The sequence below is a fragment of the Benincasa hispida genome, chromosome 9 (assembly GCF_009727055.1).
Source record: "Benincasa hispida cultivar B227 chromosome 9, ASM972705v1, whole genome shotgun sequence".
NCBI classification, from domain to species: domain Eukaryota; kingdom Viridiplantae; phylum Streptophyta; class Magnoliopsida; order Cucurbitales; family Cucurbitaceae; genus Benincasa; species Benincasa hispida.
In genome coordinates, this window is record NC_052357.1 from 29,890,094 (window position 1) to 29,907,507 (window position 17,414).

The 17,414-nt window shown below is 34.1% G+C and overlaps 1 protein-coding gene across 1 annotated transcript; it reads left to right on the forward strand.

Moving 5' to 3' along the window:
- Positions 1-332: 332 nt before the first annotated feature.
- Positions 333-16,673, forward strand: LOC120086456 (AUGMIN subunit 3). Its single transcript, XM_039043128.1, has 18 exons — positions 333-725; positions 866-902; positions 986-1,089; positions 1,186-1,381; positions 3,200-3,266; positions 4,027-4,130; positions 4,376-4,460; positions 6,104-6,158; positions 6,788-6,919; positions 8,613-8,682; positions 9,404-9,461; positions 9,584-9,639; positions 10,702-10,854; positions 11,117-11,228; positions 13,302-13,443; positions 14,846-14,921; positions 15,244-15,339; positions 16,347-16,673. Exons 1-18 carry the CDS (start codon positions 550-552, stop codon positions 16,476-16,478), a joined length of 1,851 nt encoding a protein of 616 aa, XP_038899056.1. The 5' UTR covers positions 333-549; the 3' UTR covers positions 16,479-16,673.
- The last annotated feature ends 741 nt before the right edge of the window (positions 16,674-17,414 follow it).

Sequence of the window (17,414 nt, forward strand, 5' to 3'; positions counted from 1 at the left end):
ATTTTTTATTCAGGATTCAATTATATATACATATATTTATTTTTATTTTATTTAATTTTGTTACATTTTAGATAATTTATTCTCTTACAATTCTTAAAAAAGATTTTTTAGTACTTTGGAAAGAAAATTTGTATTATATAAATTGAAATTGAATTACTAATCTTAATTCAATATATAAAAATAATTAAATCAATTTCTACATATCAGCATTTTACTTATTTTTAGATCTAAAATTTCAATAAATTATCCAAACAATTCGAACCAATCCAATCTAAGGTTGAAGAAACTTAACGTCCAATTGGACTACGGAGTAGAAAATATTTCAACCCAAACTACCAACACAGTTTTCAGCTTGAGCAAAGTAAATTGAAATCTTCGTGAAAAAGATCCCCCACTGTCATGAAAAAGATAAATGGTGACACTTTTGAAAAATTGTCACATTTCTTTGGAAGACATTCAAATCACTGATCGGAAAAGGGCGGCTAACTTCAAAATTTCGCTGTAAGTTCGATCGAGGAGAAGAAATTGTCGATACCCACAAACCAGCAGATGAGTGGCGCGAGGCTGTGCGGTTTGTTGGGCGAATTGGGGTATGAAGGCGCACAAGCATTGGACCCTGACAGTTTCGAATGGCCATTTCAATACGACGATGCTCGCTCGATTCTAGATTGGATCTGCTCTAGCCTTCGTCCCTCCAATGTCCTCTCCCATTCCGAGCTTTCCCAGTAACTTCTTCTTTCCCATTTTCGTCTTTTTCCTTTCTCTCTTTGTTTTGTTTTTTTTTTTTTTTGGTTAATTTGTGAATGGTTGTGATTGGCTTGATTTTTACTCATCGGCGAGTGTCGTTTCGACGTTTGATATCAAGGTACGGGCAATTCCTTGAAGAGGGAAAGCTTTTGGAGGTAAAATTCTTTGGAATTTTTTTAATATGGTTTCGTTTTGATAGAAGAAGTCTGGGGTTTTAGCTGTTGGGTATGTCGAACAGGGGGAGGATTTGGATTCAGCTTATGATAGCATTTCGGCATTTTCGTCTAAACGAGACAACCAAGACGCTCTTTTTGGAGGCGAAGAAGGGTTGAAGGAGATAAGGTACCATATTGTGTACATTCTTTAACATTGGCTCTTATATTTGATTTGTATTGCTGGCTCTTATGCAATTTACAATCTTGTTTCTGACATTGGTAGAGAAGCAACTCTTGCATATAAATCTGAAGCATTACAGTTACAAAGACAACTTAGCCATCTTCAGTCACAATATGATATGCTTACAAGCCAAGCTTCTACTTTGACTCAAGGGAGACGGGCACGAGTTGCTGCAACGTCTAGTGTAAATGGACAATTAACAAGTATAGATGATAGCATCTCTGCAAGGAATTTAGAGGTATATAAACAATGGGGTGAACATTTTATTATTTCTCCTTTGTTTCTCTGTTTAACATGTGTTGTTTAATCTTCTGTTTAACCACTACTTTTTGTTCTTATTTTCAAAGAAATTCTATCTTGAGTGTGCAGTTTTCATTAGAGGTCATCTTCTTTGACCATTTGTTTGTAATGTTGCATTTTTCCTTTTATTATTGTTTTTTTATGAGAAGCTTAGTCAATATATTCAACAAAAGAGGAAAGAACAACCTAATGGCCTTAAGAATGACAGATCACTAAGCCTAATAAGGAGTGTAGGAACCAAAAGGCCTCCAATCTGTAATGGTAGGGAAAGGTTGAATTACCAAAAGAATTGTGCAGGGGACTCTAAGGTGAGGCCGTTAACTGCATATTTTCACAAAAAATTTCAGAAGGTAAATTGTAGAGTGATAAGAGGGTGTTTTTGATGAAGGAGAAATCATGGGAGGAGGATTTTAGTTTTAAGTCACTTCACCTCGCCTTTGGCGCTTTGGTTTCTGTTTATATTTGTTTTGAAAAATTCTCTCTTTTTTTCTTTTAAATATGTTTATATATAATGTAAATAATTGAGGTTATTTCTTGTGATTGTTGTTGCCTTGGTTTGTCCATTTGCGTTGTTAGGGGCTTGGTCTTTTGTATGGCTATTTCATGAGTTCTTTATTTTGTCTTAAATCTTAAATGAAATGCTCCATTAAGATTTGTCAAAAGGAAAAAAAAAAAAAAGAAAGAAAGGAAGTGCTCCCAAAAAAGAAGCTAATTTGGAAGACCAGAAGAAACAAAGGAGCAAACCACTCTAATGTGTAGAAGTGTAACGTTGGTTTATTTTTTTTTTATTATTATTATTTTAATAAGATACAGAATTTCATTCATTATCAAATAAAAAATTAAAAAACTGAACAACTTTCATTGAGTAAAAATAAAAGAATACATGAGCATGCAAAAAACCAAACCCACAAAAAGGGAGCCCAATTATAAGAAGGGGCTAGAGCTATACAAAATTGAACCTATAGAATAATTACATAAAGTCCTTGGAATTGAAGTATGGAGGGAAACATGAAATCTAACAAGGGACCAACATCTAGGATCCCTTTCCAATCCTCTAAATGCTTGATTATTCTGCTTGGCTCAAAGATCCCTCATGCCAGCTTATTGCCAAAAAGGTTTCCAATTGGAAATAATTTGTCATGCCATAATTACAAAAAGCTTTAGAAGTGGAAGATCAAGAAGACGCGAAGATTCTAACTTGGTTCCAAAGAGCGTTACTACTCATGTCTTCTTGAAATATTCATTTGTTTCTTTCAAACCACAGTTTCCATAAAAGTGCTATTGCCCCATTGGACCAAAGAGATCTAGCATCTCGGAAGGTTGTCCTGCAGAACAGCTGAAGTAAAGCTTTTGAAGGCCTGTTGGGGGAAACACCAATTAAGTTTGAAATTTCTTAAAAAGTCTTTTGAGCAAGCAGCAGCAAAAGGACAATTAAAGATACATCTTTGTGTCATAATTTTTTTATCTAATGGGTCCTCGTCTTGTCCATGTTCTAATTTTTTATATGGCATGTTTATACTCACATCTTTGTTCATGCTTTTTAGATTGCGAAATTCATATACTCCTTTAGCCAGGGATCTTAATTCTTTTTCCCCCTAAACAATCGGTTGTTGTAATTGTAAACATTCCTCTTAAAGTAATTGGTGAATTATCTCGTTCAAAGACATCATAAAATGTTTTTCTTTTCTTTTTTCTTTTCTTCTTCTTCTTTATTATTTTTTTTATTTTTTTATTTTATTTTTTATTTTTAATTTAGATGAATGCAGTTCTTGGAAGGATTGCGTCCACAGCCCAAGAGTTGGCTCATTATCATTCTGGCGATGGTATTATCTTAGTTGTTCTTCTTCCACTTTTTATTACGAATTTTTATTCTACTACTTTAAGGTTGACTTGGTCAATTATTTTAAATTAGTTTCAAGCTTATATTTTGATTCTTCTGATATTTCTGAATTAAATTCGTTGTGTGTGTGTAATTAGATAGATACCGTTGCATTTTGCAATTCCCCTTCTTATAACCTCATTGTCTCTCAGGAAAATGTCATCACCAATCTTAGTTGGCTGTTTTGGAAATTTAACTGCTTGAAAGTGTTAATATGGTTGTTAAACTAAAGAAAAAAAAAAAGCAGGGAAAGAAAAGAAAAGAAAAAGAAAATAAAAGTGTTAATACGGGTGTTGATTTACTTGTATAGTTTAAAAGGAGAGGGAGGTTCTTAGGAGCTACAGGTTCTGATGCCTTCTAGAGGCTCCTCTTAGAGTGCTTATCTAATTGCTGTTATACTTTGTCTTTTCTTTTTAACTAGATATGGGTGGTATTGTTGTAGAAGAGGTACGTTTATTTGTGTTATTTCATCTGTGACTTACAAGTGTATCCAATCCTTGTATGTGTTGTAACAGATGATTCTAGTCACTACTAAGCTTGAGCATCATGCATGCCCATTTTCTTTGTACAATACAACATTGGCACTTCCAATCCCTTAGATAATAATCTAAGTTTCAATTCATTTGTAAACAATTTCTTTTCCTTTCTTTTTTTTTCCCTTTGATTCCTGCTTGTGCAAGTTATGAATATGATTGCTTGTGCAGAGGATGGTATCTATTTGGCTTATTCCGACTTCCATCCATACTTGGTTGGGGATTCATCCTGCATAAAGGAGCTAAATCAGTGGTTTTCTAAACAACTAGACACGGTATGCAGATTTGATTTTTATATCTTTTGACTTTAAAATTGTTTAATGGGAACTTTTGGCCATCAAGATTTCACTTACGACAAAATATGATGACATTTTTTTTATTGGAAACATAGAACTTCCATTGAGCAAAAACAAGATACTGATGGAATTACAAATTAATGTGCTTGACATTTGATTTTTATATCTCCAAACTTCTACCTTTTAATTTACTTTCATTATTTTTGCCATGCAATAATGGCTAGGGGCCTTATCGACTAGTTGCAGAGGAGGGCAAGTCTAAATGTTCATGGGTGAGTCTTGATGACATGTCAAATATCTTAGTAAGAGGTATCTTTCTTGTGAGCTTTATTTGTCTCTAGTTGTATGAACTTTTCCTTAGTTTCAGTAGGTATGAATATGTTGAAGATCATGTTCTACAACCTTTTCCTTTTTCTCTCCATGAGGTGGCACTCCTTGCAATTCTTGTCTCATTGGTGCCTTGTGGGAAGAGAGTGGGGGGGGGGGGGGTTATAATTTCTTAGTGTCGTTAAAATGGTGTTAACCACGTCATAAATGCTGTCAACTAACTCTAACTAAGCAACAACCAAAGAATTAAGCTCTCAAAATTTATAACCATAAAAACTGCAAGAAGTATTCCAGCCAATTAGGGGAATCCATGTTTTAGTCTGTATCTCATTTACCCCTTAGAACAAAGTTCTCTAGTTCAAAGTTCGCAAATTTAGCTGTGTGCGTGAATCACAATACCCATGTAGAGTCAACCCTCAAATAACTTCCGGTTATTCTTAGAATGAATGAATTCCTATTCCTGTGTTCAAGCCTTTATGAAAGAGGAAAGGACATTAGAGCCGGTGCCCAATCCTTTGGAAGGTTTTTTGTAAAGGTTCTTTCTCTTCCAGTATTTGGTTTGATCCTTCCTTTTTCCCTGGTGTATCGATCTTATGGTGCTTGAGGCATAATCCCCAAAGGTGAGTCTTTATTTGGAAAGTCTTCATGGCCGTCTAACATATCTGGACGCGGCTGTCCGAGGAATTTGCCTCGGCTGTTGGGTCTTTCTATTGTATTTTTTAATCAGGAAGGTAGAAAATTGATCATATTCTGGTACCCTTGATTTTGTGATTTTGCGAGTAGTATCTAGATTCTTCCTTCAGACGTTTGGTATGATTATGTTCCGACAGTCATGTTACACTATGATTGAGGAGTTTCCTCCTTAAATCCGCCTTTTGGTGAGAAGGTCGTTCTTCTATGACTGCGGTCATGTTGCCCATTAATTTAGTTTTTGAGAGATGAGCTAATGAAGGGTTTTAATCGGTTTGGGAAAAGGATCCTATAGAGATTGGTCCCTGTTTGCATGTCTTTCTGTGGCTTCAATTTTGAAGACATTTTGTAAAACTATTCTATAGACACTATTTGGAATATGGAGCCCATTTCTTTAGTGGTACTCCCCTTTTTTGTGGGTTTATTTTTTTTTTTTTTTTTTTGTATATGCCTGTGTATCTTCATTTTTTCTCAATAAAAGATTGTTTTCATTAAAAAAAAGAAAAAAAAAAAAAAAACCCTATGATGTCATTTATCCCAATTAATATTTTTTGGGTCTTCTACAAATCTTCAAGCTCACAAGTGAGGAATGTCAAAAAACATTGAAATAATTAACTGGGTTTAGTGGTGGTTTAACAAAAAAAAAAGAAAAAGAAACTTATGGGAGGGCGAACATCACTGTAATCTAAATTCTTTCATCATCTTTTACTCTCCTTTCTCATTTGTATTGACATTTCCCTTGCACTTCAGGTTTCTGTACTGTATGAGCTTTTATAAATTTAAACCAATTAATTAAAATTGTGGTTTTTCCAACATTTTGGCCAAAGGCCATCTTTTAGATGGAGGGGAAGGTGAGAGATCTGAGTCATTTGACTTACAATGCACTTGTGAATGATTTCTTTGATTTCCAGATTGCTTGTTTTTTCTGCATGCAGATTTGGAGACATCTCATCATCAACGCGTATCTGAATTGCAAAGGCTACGCTCAATGTATTTATTTCTTATCCTTATAGCCAAGTGCATTACTTGCTTACTTGAATTGATGCTTTATTCCAGAATGATTACTTGGGGTTGAATAGTTATTGGTTCATTAGCCTTGAGAATGTAGAATTTTTTTTAAGCACGATCCAAAAGATTTACTCATGGTCCACTTTAAATCATACATGTTTTAACATAATCTGGGTATGCTTTTCTTTAAAGGATTGTCCAACAGTTTTATGAGATCTGCTATTTTTATTGTTACTACCTAACCTCATCCTCTTCTTTCTCTTTCCTCAGAAATAACAAGACACGAATCTTAAGCATGTTTATATACTGTTGGGACAGTTTCCACGTTCATCATCTGGACCATGCTTTTACTGTTTCAGTATTTGTTATGATAAATGATTATGCATTAGATTCTAAGAAATCCATCATGATTGAGGGGCTATAGGTTGTTTCTCTTTTGTGCTGATTTCTCTTTCTAGGGCCCTTTTTTACTCAGCAAGTTCTAACTAGACTCTTCACGTGTCGTTCCTCTTTAGTTCTTTGGTTCTGAGTGCATCAATATATATGCACTTTTTTCTTTTGTTGATTTATACTATTTTAATGATGATTTGGGGCATGTCTTTGCATTTTAGTTTTGGGACAAGTGAAAGACAATGGGTCGAAGCTCAGGTTGAAAACGCAAAGCAGCAAGCTATTCTAATGGTTCTCAAGTCGCAAGTAACATCAGATGAAGCCCATATTCATCTTGATCTTCATTCTCTCAGGTATAGTTTTCAAAGGGCATCTGATTATGCTTTAAGATCTTTTAGGCTTGTTTCTAACTGTTCCATACTAAATTTGGGTAGGAGGAAGGAAAACATAAAAGAAAAGCCAACATATTTGAAGAACCATGTTTGTTATCATTATTTTGAAAGTTAAAATTGAAGTTTTAAAATAATTTCAAAGCTTAGAGCTTGTGGTTGTACTTCTGAAAAACTATTGTAAAGAATTATTTTATTCTATTATATTTTTTTGTATAAAAACTCTTCAGAAGATTGTATATACTATAAATATTTTTGTTCATTTGCCAATTTGCTAGTTTTTACATGTGCTATAGGCTATAGCATCACGTTTAATTTATTTGTTTCCTACTATATACAGAATATATATATTAAAAAACCACCTAGAGCAATCAGAACCCTTAGCCCAAAATAAAGCAGAAAAAGGAAATGAAAAAATCTATTAAACACAGAAGTTTTTTCAACTTACGCAACAAATGTTTTCTTTCTTTTGAGTGCAACAGCTGCGGGACGAGGGATTGAACCTCTGATCTCTAGGGAGGAAGGTCATGCCAATTACCGTTGAACTTAGCTCACTTTGGTGTAAAGAAAGTTTTCTTTCATCATTGATTAATTCATGGCAAAAGCAATTATTCAACTTTCACAGAAGTCTGAAATAGTTGATTATCAAAATTCTTTATTCCATTTGCACCGAACTCTCCTTACAAGAAGGATGATATCATTCTTAATTTAGTCATGTTTTCCCTTGACGTGGTGCCATGGGAGGATCTTAATTGCAAAAACATAATGACGCCCATCTAGTGTTCATCGAAGACTAGGTAATCCCAGAATCCTTAAAAAGCATATTGTTTACCTGGCAAAGTATGAAAAGCAACCTTATTTGAAACAACTTGCTGCCTATCATATCTGTACTATAAATTTGCCCCATCCATCACATTTTTATTGTGCCTTGCTGAAACCCCCAATCTGCCAGAAAGTCTTCTTGACGACCTTGGTAGGCAAAGGAACTATGAACCTTGGCATGCTTACCTACCTGCTAGCAACTGTTGCCTAGTGCAGTCAAAATAAATATAGCTCAGTGTTAATTGACATGTACTCCTTTTTTGAGGTCAGAGGTTCAAAATCCCATACTCCACATTTCTTGTGCTAAAGAAAAAAAACTGTTGGCTGGCTCAACCTAGACAACTACTGTTAAGACACCATCATCATTTTGAATTTTAATCTCTTTTGGTAAGATACCCTTGTAATGTTCTTTGGCCTTCATAACAACTTCCACCCAATCCAGTTATCTTGAGCCTTTTATGCAACACCTTCCAATCATTTAAAAGGTTTTTCTATTAACCCGAGTATCTTATTCCATAACATCATTTAGATCTCATGGATTTCAATCCTCCATAGTTGGGAATGACTGAAATTTTGAATGAGGAACAGCGGTCTATTTTTCAAATCTAATGATGTTTTACTTTGTAAATTTATTTTTGAAGACCATTCAGAGAATTGGGAAAGATTTTGGATTGTATTTGTATTTTTAGTCTTTTTGTGGTAAAGAAAATGTATTACTTTGGCATTGTAAAATTCTGTGGTCAAACATTTTGTCTTGAACAGATGACAGATTTGAAATTTGAAGATTGAAAGTGATACATTTACTGGATTATCTAAATGATGCTTAATTTCACAGGAGAAAACATTCTGAACTGGTAGGGGAACTTTCAAATCTCTATGATAAAGAGGAGAAATTGTTATCTGAGGTTTGTATATGAATAGAGCCTCAAGTTTTATTTGCTGTTGCTGTCCTCTGACCAATTTTCCTGCTTATTTGTTGAATTACTCTCATGCAGTTTTGGTTGCAATTAGATCGTTGCTATTCTTTTTGTTGTATGTCAATCTATTTTTAGATGGTTGATCTTTTTGATTGGTGATTGTGTTTGGGTTTCTAGGGTCTACCTCACGAAGCTTTACCTTGAATCAGCTCAGTTTGGGATGGAATTTAAACTCATTCAATCTGATAATATCTGAGACTATTGTAGTTAAACCATGGCTCTTTCTCTTTCATTACAGAGCTAGTTCTTATGTACCAATGCACTATCAGTATTTGGCCAATAAACTCCTATAGAACTCTTCTTAATTTTCTTCCTTGATGTCTGAACTACAACCCACGTCCCAGAGTACATCTTGGAGAATCCTTTGTACTAACTTACTAGAATTGGTGAGCAATTGAGTTTTACTCAACGGGATCCAGTCTCATATCTCGATTCTTCAGCTTAATCAGTGGACATTTCTTTTCTTTCTGTAGTAACTATCTTTTCCGAAAAGGCTATGGTAGAGCACATGATATAAGTGTTTTTTAAAAAAACAAGAAACAAACTTTTTCTCAGTGCAGTAAGTGGGTTCTTCCTCCAGTCTTATATTATGGGTGCAGAAGGGTATATGTTAATTGTGTAATTCTTATCTAACTCCTTTTATCCGTAGACTATTCCTGATCTGTGTTGGGAATTGGCTCAATTGCAAGACACGTACATTTTGCAAGGTACAAAATTACAGTTTTTTTTTTCTTTTAAAAAATGTTGGATTATTATTATTATTACTATTATTATGATCATAATCATCATCATCAATGATTCTAATGTAGCTTCATATTAAATCAATTAGGAGATTATGATTTGAAGGTCATGCGTCAAGAGTATTACATTGATAGACAGAAAGTGGTATGCTCACTATCTACTATTGTGTATTCTATTGATGAAACTTTAGAACTTATAAGGTATAGATGGCTCTTTTTTCTCCTGACTTTATGGTTGGCTTGAAACATTCCGAAGTATGTGTTTATGGACTATTAGTTGGATTTGAAATTTATGTATTCTTTTGTTTGTATTTTGTATTTTTGTATTGGTGAGTGTTTGGGCTAGTGTAGCTAGTTTGCATGCATAGGTGACTTCGTTGGGGTTGAAACACACTGCCTCTAAGTCACTTTATTCTATTTTACTCGCCTCAATGACTACTGTCTACCTATGATGGTCAGTTTTATGTTAGTCAAATTTTCTGTCTGTTGGCAAGTTAAGTTTTGTTAGCAGTGTTGGAATGGAGTTGTTATTTATTTATTTATATAATTTTAAATATTAAATATTATTTTTATTGTGTATGTGTCTGAATATATTGAAACGGAGCAAAAGGTAGAAATACAGTCTAGAGGCTGGGAGAGAAGGGATCCCTCGCTAAAGAATCTGTACAAGTAGAGGGCATTCCAGCTTGAGGCTATTTATTGGAAAACTTAGATTTATTAATCTATATGTTTATATGTTTTGTTTCATATTCTGATTGCTTTCTATCCACAAGGATTGCGAAAGAGTTCTAGCCACACATTTTGACAAATGGTGGACAAGAAAAGGAGCTAGGTTTATTTAGGATCTTAATTATCTGAATTTTGTACCTACCTATTAAACAGCATCAGGCTAGACTAAATCAAACTATCAATTTCTGTCATTTTTTTTCCCCAAAACGAGAGCTAGATTTCATGTACCTCCAATGATTGTTTTCTGAACACGATGTCAAATTTTTGGGACATGTTTCGCTGTGTTTCTTAAAGGATGGACATCTGGAAATTTTGTTACTCCTGAAGCAGAGTTTGTTATGAAACTTAGTTATTCTTGAAGCAGAATCTGTTCATCATTTGATTTCACATTGTACCTCCTATGGTTATGCTTCTGTGGTTACAGTTGAACAGTTTTCAAAATGGTTGTATTGGTGACATTATTAATTTTGTTTTACAGTTCATCAGTCATCTGGTCAATCAGCTTGCTAGGCATCAATTCCTGAAAATAGCTTGTCAAGTGGAAAAGAAGAACATGCTTGGAGCATATTCATTGCTTAAAGTTATAGAGTCAGAACTTCAAGCATATTTGTCAGCCACCAAAGGACGAGTGGTATTGACCTCATCTTTTAATACTTGTTTTGCAATAATGGAATACTCTCTTTCGCTCTAATTGTATCGTGCATCTAAAATTTTCTGTTTACACATTTTTTATTGCAAATAATGTAATTACGAAGAAATCTGAATTCTGAGTTAGTTAACAATTATTTTGCCTGGATGTTAGTTCTACTGCTAATCAATTAATTTAATGGTCTGCCTTCTTTATGAATTAACCACCGTTTAGTGTTCCATGATTATTGTTTATGTCACTATAGGGTCGTTGCCTGGCACTGATTCAAGCTGCTTCTGATGTACAAGAACAAGGTGCGGTTGATGACCGCGATAGCTTTCTGCATGGTGTCAGAGATCTATTAAGCATACATTCAAGTAAGGACAATCTTCCATTTGAATATTCACATTTTAAATTCAATACTGGTCTATTAAGCATAAAACTTTGTATCTTTTTGTTTGAACTGGAAAATGTTGTTTCTGAATAAAGAAGGAAACAGAGTTACCAATTAAATAAATGGGTTCCCTATGTTTTTAGGTTCTCTCTTTTTTGGAATTAAATTTGTGAATGAGACAATTGAATTTTTTATTCTTTTTTATAAGGAACCAAAAATTTCAAACATCGAACAACAACTTCTATTATGAGCAAGAACAATTCCAAAGGTCCTAAATAACCTGTTCCACAGGGAGGTAACAAACGCATAGTCCCAAAGTAAATTGGTCAAAAGCCTTTTCCTCATACAAAAGAAACGCCATTAAGGATGCAACATTGTGGAGGAAAGCCTCTAGATACGATCTTGAGTATTTACTCTCTCATCCAAAACTAGACCAGGTAAAAAAAAAAGCTTAGGAATTTTAACCTTTCAAAGAGAGGAAAATGCAAGGATCCCCTGAGGGGGAGAAGGGGTACAAAGAATCTGAAAAGAAGAACCATTTGGAAAAGCCTGCTGAAGGCCTTGGAAACCAAGACCTAGAGTTCCTTCTCCCCAAATGCGCAACCTGGTTAGATATGAAAGAAAGGAGACTGACAAGAACATTGAGAGGAAGGCAAGACAAGGGCCACTAGTGTAATTTTTTTCCCAAAAGGTGGTAAAGATGAGGGAACAAGGACCCTAAAGGTTTCTCCTCCCACCCAGCAATCCTATCAGAAGTAGGTATTCGAACCATCACCTCGTAGTTGTAGAAAGCTTAGTATGAAGCTCTTTACCTAGATGCTACAAATATGATTTTGACAGATGTTGATGCGTACCCATTTTATTTTTTGAGGGAATAGAATTGTTCATGGAATGCATGAAAAATTCACAAGCCTTGACCAGAAGATCTCAAATAATAAAACAAACAGAAATCATGAATGCTACAAATTGACAAAACAAAATGGAAATTGTTAATGCTAACTTTAGGATCAACCACTTCAGAACCTTAGACAGCACACCCAACTAAACTACAGAAACCAGAAGTTGGAGCATCTAAAGGAAGAGCAGAAAAGGCATCTTCAAATTACTGTAGCTGAATTCCTCCTCTCATATTGAATCTTGACCTGAAGTTTGAATAGAAACCTCTATCATCAGAACCACCAACAAGAATTGACGTTGATGTGTGACCATTATAATAAAACTGAATACAATAGGAGACTAAAGATAATTGCTGGTTTTCAAGGAAAATTATAAATGAAAACAATTTGTTAATGAATGACTCTCTGTCTGTCATTTAGAAAGCATTGATATTTTTATTTCGTTGTCTTTTGCCAACTTCTTACGAATCAAACCTTTTACAGACTTCTGGGATAAGCAGGACTATGCTACATAGTATCAATAATTTTCTATGAGAACTTGATCTTTTAGGGGAAGAAAGTAATCTTCAACTGTGCTTTTTGGCTATTATTTTATGTAACACGGAGGGGAAGAATAGATTTTTCTGAGAAAACTAAAAAGCTGGCTATTATTTCAACTTTCAATGGGTCTTTTTCACTTGGGGGTTTCAAAGTTTTTCGGTTCCTGTCTTCTTTTCTTTTCTTTTTCCCATGAGTTTGCAAGATTTGATTCATTGCTATCTTTTATAATTAATGTATATTCTTGATCCAAATATTTATATATCTAAAAAAGAGGTCCAGTATTTTTGTCCAAATATTAATTGATTTTCAAACATGTTGACATTGTATTTAAAGTCAATACAATTACAGAAGACTTGACCTTCTGGTTTAGAGTATTCTGGTATTGGAGGCCCAACGAGACTGATAAGTGTCTGACAAGGACATATGGTCAGAATTAGAATGTTCATGCTACATTGTTTATCTCAAGGCTTATTGTCAGGACTAGGAAAAGTTTACCTGGACATTGTAACCAATAAAATAACTTGCCTTTTTGTGGCTCTTCGTAAATTCGTTTTCTTCTCGTAGGTCAATCATTGAAGATTCTGTCTACTTTGCGCTAACAATTTAATTGTCTTGTACAGATATCCAGGCTGGAGTATCAACATATGTGTCTGCTCCCGGCATTATTCAACAGATATCTAGTCTTCATTCAGACTTGAGAACCCTTCAATCTGATCTTGAAAACTCCCTCCCAGGCGACAGAAACAGATGCATAAATGATCTGTTAGTATCTTATATCTTTATACAAGACTTTCAAATCCATATATCTGTCACGCCTTTAGTCTTTTTTATGCACAATAACATTCAAATGAAGCAATGGAAGTCAGATGGACCAAAGAAGTGACCCGTGTGGCTATCCATACGTTGTTTTTTTTAAAAAAAAAAAAAGAAAAAAAGAAAAAAAAAAAAAGAAAAAGAAAGAAAAACCAACTTCCAAGTAAGGAAAAAATATTTCATATGGTCAAAATCATTTCTCAAGTAAGGAAAGAATATACATGCATACAAAAAATAATAATAATAAGCCCACAAAAGGGTGGGTCCTAAGGGATGGATCTCCAATCAAGCAAAATAAGATGTAGCGAATAATTACAAAATTAATTTGTCACTAACACCTAGAGAGAAAAATTAAAAATTCACAAGGGACCATGCATCAAGAGGGTTCCTCTCATTCCCTATAAAAATTCTATTGTTTGTATCTCCCCAAATACACCATAACGTCACACACACACACACATCCATAGAAACTCCCTTTCAAAGGCGAATGAGGGAAAAAATTCTTGATCATATCACTAACAACTTTGTGATGGGCTAACTGAAAGTCAAACATCTCAAAGAAAAACTTTGAAACAGTACGTGTATAATCGCAACTCCAAAATAGATCATATCGCAACTCCAAAATAAATGATCTAGATCTTCCTCCACCCTTGAACAAAGTTACAACAAAAAGGGCCAACCAAGGATGGTTGGTCACTGGTTGAAGACTGTTTAGGGTGAAGAGTGTTGGTGACCATCTATACACTCTTGTGATTAAGCATTAGCGTTGTAGATTGTTTTCCTATATAATTCAAGCTCTACTGGCTTTAACTATTGGAGAAGCTGTTGAAATGAAAGTCCATATGGTGTGGAGCTATGGTCTTTATTAGCTGACTTTTCAAATAAGCAACAATTTTTAAGAAAACTACTTTATTTACGTGTGTATAAGTTTTTAGGGTGCGAGGCTAGTTGAGGTAAAAAAGGATTTTCATTATGTCACTGTAGTAGATCATGAGTGATTACAAGAGAATATGGACTTGAGTCATCAAGAAGTCTCTATTCTTCTGACTTCCATCTTTAATTTTTTTTTTTAAAATTAAAACTTTAAAACTATCTAATGACCAACCAGTTTGGATTGTGAGTTGTATATTGGTGATGGCCTCCATGCTGAATCTTGTGTTGATGTTCTTTTCATTGTAAGAATCGTCCAGTTCTTAAAACATAATATGACCAACCAGTCTGCTTCAGATTATAGTTAAAGTGTTTCATTCTATATTCCTGTCCACTTCATGTTCCTTTTTTGTTTATTTACTTTTTTAAAAATAATAATTTACTTTATTAATAAAACGATTCTTTCTATTATTAATTGTAGGTGCTCTCTTATTCAAAGTTTGCAGCAATTACTCTTTGCGTCTTCTACAACTGCACAACCAATATTGACGCCACGGGTACAAGTCTTCATTAATTTCTTGCAGGGATTGCTCTTATCAAATGCATATTTAAGTTATCCTTGTGTGAAACTGGTTGGAATCATTGGACACCCAGATAAGATAACATATTTTTCTCTTTTTCAAAACATTTAAATATGGTGCTCAATTTTTTATTTGTCTTTGCAGTCGTCTAAGTTAACTTAATCTATCATATGGTTGTTACTTATGCCTTCATTAGTTAGTTTATTACTTTTGTGTTTAGATTGCCTTTCTATCTGTGGTGTGTTTTTATTTTATTTTTGCACAATGGTCCTTCATTTCTGGATATTTTTTTTTCTAGGCCTTAATGAAAGAGCTGGATGAGATGGAAAAGATAAATGCCAAACTATCTTCTGCAGTTGAAGAAGTTACCTTGGAGCACTGTAAAAAGAATGAGGTAATCTTTGAGAAAATAATTTCTTTCTCTCTTACATAATCTTTGACTTTTATATACCAAAAAAAAAAATCTATGTTGTTCGATCCAAGTCTACAAACTTTTTATTATGTCAATCAGATGTCTGTTAGCTATATGAATTGCATAATAATAATATCTATTTGTCATTAGGTATGAAATATTTTATGCTTTACAAACGGTTTTGATAACTAGTAACTCACATTCCTTCCCCCTTTAGTCATTTTAAAAGATTTGGTTTATTTTAGTCTATGTTTTATTTTGATATGTGAATTCATGATATCTAAAAGTTAGATCCCGTTTGGTAACCATTTGATTTTTGGAAATTAAATCTATTTTCTCTCAATTTCTTACAATGCTTTGCATCTTTCTCAAGTAAAAGAATTGAATTATTAGCCAAATTCTAAAGACAAAAACAAGTTTTTAAAAACTACTTTTTTTTTTTCAAAACTTGACTTCATTTTTTAAAATATTTTCAAAAAGTAGTAACAAAGCAAGAAATTTGGAGGTGAAAGGGGTGTTTTTAAGCTTAATTTTTAAAAAATTAAAACAAAAAATCAAATGGTTCTCAAACAAGACCTTAGTATCTAGCTTGAACAGTGACTTTTGAAAGTTTTGAATTAATGTAACAAAATCTAAGTGGTCCTTGGATTAGCAAACATGTAAGGTAAATCTTTTAGCCAAATTTAAGATAAGCTTTTACCAATATAAGAGTAGCACAATCGGTTAAGGTGTATACCTTCAATCAAGAGGTTAAAGGTTTAAATTTCCTGTGTACACGACATGCTCTTGTACTCAAACTATAAGATCAGCTTTCTAACTCGAAGTTGTACTAGTCAACTTCTAGCCAAATAATTGCTGTTGGTACTTTTATGGAAAAAATGTGATATGGAGTGCAGCCATTACAATGTCAATTAAACATTCCAATCCTTGCACTTTGATTGTACAATACAGTCTCAACAGGTCTGACTTTCTTCTACTCTGTCATGCAGATTGTCAAACATCATTCTCAGGAAGTAGGGCTACAACGCCGAGTTTTTGTTGACTTCTTTTGCAATCCTGAACGTCTCAGGAATCAAGTTCGGGAGCTGACTGCTCGAGTTAGAGCCATGCAAGCTTCGTAGTCGATGTCGTTTGTGTATAATATATAAATTTTTTTTATCATTGCTTTATTTGTATGTAACTGTTTACAATACATCACATGGGGATGCTTAATTGCAAAAGGAAGGTTATAGGTTTCTTATGACACACATGATCTGTTTTGGCAGTGTTTAAAATCATAGTATTCAATCATAATAGTTCCACTTGTGTTTGAGGCCTTTTGGATGCATCGTTGAGATATGATGTTTGAAATTCATGTGTGTGGAGTTTATAAGTCTGAAAAATCACCTTCGATATGGTTTGATGAAATCTCATACGTTCCATAAGGCTTTTTGGACCCTATTATTTATATAATTAACAATTCTACAACATATTTAAATAGTCATGAAATGTATGAATTGAATGTGCACAAAAAATAGGGTTGTCATTAGGGTTTATTTACATGTTCATGAATAATGGGGTCTATATATATATAATGATAATAAAATAGTTAAGTTGATCGGTCATACTGATTAGACGCAAACAATACCTCTTCCTAGGTTGTGGTGCGATTGTTAAGAAAGTATCAATTTTATAATAGTTGGAGGTGTGGTTATTGAAGTTGATTATCGAAGGTGATTTTTGTCGGAATTTGTAGTCGGAGGTAGTTGTCGAGCCCGAAGTTGGTTGTACAAATGTGGTATTGGAGTTGGTTGTCGGAGTTTTTCATCAGAGGTGGTTGTTGGAGCTCAGAGTTAGTCAACAAAGTTTGTAGCGCGAAGGTGATCATCAAAGTTGATCATCAGAAATGATTTTTGCCGAAGTTTGTAGTCAAAGGTGTTTGTCGGAGCTCGGAGTTGGTTAACAAAGTTTGTTGTTGGAGGTGGTTGTCGGAGCTCGGAATTAGTCGTCGGAGTTGGTCGCATGAAGGTGGTCGTCGTAGTTGGTCGTCGAAGGTGGTTGTCAAAGCCCGGAGTTAG

Bases quoted from the DNA above. Each gene is read 5' to 3' on its own strand.
- LOC120086456 (XM_039043128.1), top strand. From the start codon at position 550: ATGAGTGGCGCGAGGCTGTGCGGTTTGTTGGGCGAATTGGGGTATGAA. The intron at 6,920-8,612 runs GTATAGTTTTCA...TTAATTTCACAG, and splicing joins CTTGATCTTCATTCTCTCAG to GAGAAAACATTCTGAACTGG. The intron at 9,640-10,701 runs GTATGCTCACTA...TTTGTTTTACAG, and splicing joins ACATTGATAGACAGAAAGTG to TTCATCAGTCATCTGGTCAA.